Genomic DNA, 4,347 nt, shown 5'->3' with positions numbered 1-4,347 from the left:
AAATTAAATAATTCAATTTTTTTTTTTTTTGTGTTACCAATGGGTGTTACTTAAGCCCAATTTTGTACTAGTGCTAGGAATTTCTTGATTTCAAACTCTTAGGTTGTACCATATACATGCTTACCACCAAGAACATTTCATGAAGGTGATTTTGATATCCATAACTAGAATAATCTGAATAGGCTTACTCAACTAATAGGTTTGACCCTATTTGTAAGACTATTATGGACTAACACATCTTTACAAACATGGAGTATATACTGGATTTCATGGCTTTAAGCCATTTCCTGAGTTGGAACTTGTCCAAAGCTTGCTTGTAGGTATGAGTTCTAACCATTCCAATAAGAAAATTTTAGAATCCACCCCAATAAGAAAATTTTAGAATCCACCTTTTCTCAGAATTTCAACAAACTGTTTGTTTTGATCCCAATTAACATACGATAGGTATGAGCGACAATAGAATTATTCTCTTCAACTTTTTGAAGCCTTTCATTCAAGTGGGACGATAAAAGCCTCGCTAGTGGAATTAGCTTGCTTCGACACATGGTTTAACCAAATTAGCTGATTTCATGCGCATTCGTCTCTGATGTGTTGTTATCCACATCCATTTGTTTCTTGTCTCGAATCTCATCGAGATCTAACTTTACACCCAATTGGCTTTGTAGGAAGACATTCTTTCTATAAAGACACTATCGCGAGCAACAAACACTTTGTTTCTACGCGATTGTAGGAATAATACCTCTTAGTTTCCATGAGAAAACCCATGAAGAACTATTTTTCTGATTTAGGGTGCATTTTGTCATCTTTGTAAACATTTTACATTGATTTCATAACCCTTAATCCTATTTAGCTAGAAAAGATAACTTTTGGAACATTTCCAAATCATAACTCTTATGAAATCTTTTCTTCTGCTTTCGTTAAGTTTCCTGTTTAGTGTATTCGCAATTGTTGTTGTAATGTATATCCTCAAAACGATATTTGTAAATCATTAAATCTTGGATCGAACAATGGAAAGCAAAGTTTGACTCTTTCTTCATTAATATACACTTTAATTGTAATGTTTCTGGATTGCGAATTAATTCAACAATTCCATTTAGATGATCATTCCTTTTTGAGTTAAATATTTATCACAACAATCATATTGTGGTGTTAATTGTTTATCTCAAACTAGTTTTACATTTCATTTTGGAATTTTGAACATTTCAATGTTTCCAGCTTTACTTCATTGAGTAATTATCAATATATTTACTTAAATCGTTAGTAAAAGTAATGAAGTAGTTAAATCTCTTTGCTAGTTTTGAACTTATTGGTTCATATACATCATATGTATATGTTCCATAAGGTCACTTTAGCTTCTTTTACCCTTTCTACTAAAAGGCAACTTGGTCATCCTAACTTATCAAGCATGACTTCTAATTCTCAAGTGATTCATAATCATATAAGAATAAGAGTCCAACCATAACTTTAAATGTGCAAATGGTTAATGTGACCTAACCTTACTTGTTATAAATAAGTGTATTTTGAATCATCTAAATATTACCTTTGTGATCTACTTATATCAATGCCATAAAACAAAATTAACTCATATCTAGAAAAATGAAAACAAATTATTACCTTGGTCATGGATCAACACTTGTCCAAGCCAAGTAAACCAAATTCAGTATTCAAAACAAGAAAACCGATATATTGTCTCATCAAAACTGGAAATTGTTCTAAAATCATGATAAACTAATAAAAATTTAAAACTATGAAGCTATCTCTGGTCACTCAAACACTTCTAGTGCACCTTCAAGCTCCATTCCATGCTAGCTTCACTTGTTTGCAGTTTCTGCGTAACATCACTATGTTAAGCACTGCAACTTGGTATCTCATACCTAAGTGAAAGTTAAAATGTTTATAACATAATACCTGAGGTTGATGCTCCATTATTCTTTAGGAAGTCGAGGTATTTCTGGCAATTTCGCTTCCAATGCCCTTTCTTCTTGCAGTAAAAGCATTCACTTTCACTTACAGCCTTGGGCTTTGGAGTTGTCTTAGGCTTTTCAGGAGCCTTGGCAACTTGCTTGCCCTTACTCTTGGCACTAGCCTTTTGCCCCTTCTTCTTGAACCCCTTTCCCTTTTGAATCATAAGAACTTCCTTCTTAGGTCCCTTAGGGATTTGTTTCTCAGCACTAACCAGCATTGCATGCAATTGATTCATAGTCTTTGCAGTGGCAGTCATGTTAAAATTCATGATAAACTAGTTGAAACTTTCTGGTAGTGAATGGAGAATGATGTCTGTTGCCAAATCATCACTATATGGGTGCCCCAGTTTCTCCATACTTTGAATTAGGCCGATCATTTTGAAAACACGATCGTGAACTGTGGCGCCCTTCTCCATCCTACAATCCAGAATCTCACAATGGAGCTCATACCTTTCAACTTTATCCTGTTTCTTAAACATAGCTTTGAGTTCTTGCATGATTGAGTAGGCATCCTGGTCCTAAAAATGCTTTTGAGGACTAGGCTCCATGGTAGCAATCATTAAGCAAGTGATAGGTATAGCTCTATCATGAGCTTCCTTGTGCTTCTTGATCTTTGCCGCGGTTGGATTTTCTGGCAGAGGTCCTGGCAATGGGGTGTCAATGACATCCTCTTTACCTTAAGATTTCAGAACAAGCCTTAGCATTCTTTCCCAGTTGGAAAAGTTATCCCCTGTCAGCCTATCCTTCTCAAGGAATGGTCGAAGATTGCAAACGTTGTTGTCATTGTGATTACGGCTACCCTCTATGTCAAAATAAGGCAAAGTTTAATAATTATGTTTAATTTAAAATTAAAGCACCATAAATGCATCACTTGGTAACTTTAAAACACTTTATTCAATAATTGATCCCAATTGAATTTAAGTGATTCCAAGATCCTTTATTTGTGCAATAATGGAACAGACTTTGGCCCTACCATCAACCATTACATTTTCAAGGTGAGTAAACTCTTTATTGATTACAACTCTTGTAATTCTTGGTTGAATAATTAATCATCACATGTTTAATTATTTCCCTTTACTTCAAGGTTCTAAACTCTTTAGGTAACCTTGTTGAGCATAACCAATTAAAAGTGTAAAATTTGCTTTACCCCCACTCCCCTAAGATATAATATGACACCCAGCTTTGGCATGACCCATCATAAATATCAAAGGTTTCATCGGGTTTTTAATTGGAAAAGCAATCTCAATATTACTGGGACCTAGATTAATTATGTTGTGATTATTTAGTGAACTATAGCGCATCATCAATCAACATAAATAAAATCTAACATGCATAATCTAATAATGCAATAAAATAAAGCATGACATAGTATGACCCCTTAGTCCTAAGAAAACTAGAAACGAAAATGCTCCCACTTGAATCGTCATGGATCTCCATCCACCTTAATCGTTTGGGCCTTCACTTCATGGGCTTCTTTGAACTAACACTATTTAAATAACTATTCTATTTACTTTAAATATAAGTTACAAAAATACTTAACGGTTCGCAGTCCGTATTTAGATTACAAAAATACTTCACGATGCACAGATCGTATTTAAGAATCTATGGGCCATACTAGTCTATATACAACAACATAATATCATATATTATAAAAGTGCTATATAATAAATCACTCAACATGCTTGTCTAAACTACAACATCGAACGTTCATAATAAAGTCAACGCATTTCATAATATATCTTATATTTTATTCATAATTAGATAATATCATATATTTTCATGACCATTTATAAAATGTCACATATTTAATTTAGTCATGAGATAGAATCAAATCATATTTTAATCAAGAAAGATAAATCATATTTAATCTTCCATGATTATCCTAACAAATTTAGGAGATTCTATCCTAATTACTAGCCAATCAAATAATTTTAAAATCAATTATATCCTAATATAATTATAGGATAATCACATTATATAAATCAATTATTATCCTTTTAGAATATGCTCAGAATATCCTAATCAATCTTATCCAAAATTAACCACTTTAATTAGGATAATTCCCAATTTAACAACTTTAAATATGGATAATATCAAATATAACAACGTTTGAGTATTCGATTTTATCCTAAAATAAAATATTTTATCCAAATAAAACCAATTTTATCTTTTAAAATAAAAGATCATATTTTTCAAAATATTTTATCTTATCCAAAATAAAACTGATTTTATCCCAAAATAATTCATAATTATCTGGAAATAATTTTTAAAATAAGATAATTAAAAAAAAAATTGAAAAACCGTGACTGCATGGTTGATGGCCACCGTGGTTGGCTAGCCGGAGCTAGCCACGGTGGATGGTTGCTTTGCAGCAGCCGCTGCC

At 32.5% G+C, this 4,347-nt stretch overlaps 1 protein-coding gene across 1 annotated transcript; it reads right to left on the bottom strand.

The window, feature by feature from the left end:
* Positions 1-1,894: 1,894 nt before the first annotated feature.
* On the bottom strand, positions 1,895-2,221 carry LOC110682824. The gene has a single exon (XM_021859169.1). It carries the CDS (start codon positions 2,219-2,221, stop codon positions 1,895-1,897), a length of 327 nt encoding a protein of 108 aa, XP_021714861.1.
* Between the last annotated feature and the right edge of the window lie 2,126 nt (positions 2,222-4,347).

The sequence above is a fragment of the Chenopodium quinoa genome, unplaced genomic scaffold (genome assembly GCF_001683475.1).
Source record: "Chenopodium quinoa cultivar QQ74 unplaced genomic scaffold, ASM168347v1, whole genome shotgun sequence".
Taxonomy (NCBI): domain Eukaryota; kingdom Viridiplantae; phylum Streptophyta; class Magnoliopsida; order Caryophyllales; family Amaranthaceae; genus Chenopodium; species Chenopodium quinoa.
Note: the sequence above shows the minus strand (reverse complement) of the source record. Positions and strands in the feature narration are given on the sequence as shown.

Bases quoted from the DNA above. Each gene is read 5' to 3' on its own strand.
- LOC110682824 (XM_021859169.1), bottom strand. From the start codon at position 2,221: ATGACTGCCACTGCAAAGACTATGAATCAATTGCATGCAATGCTGGTT.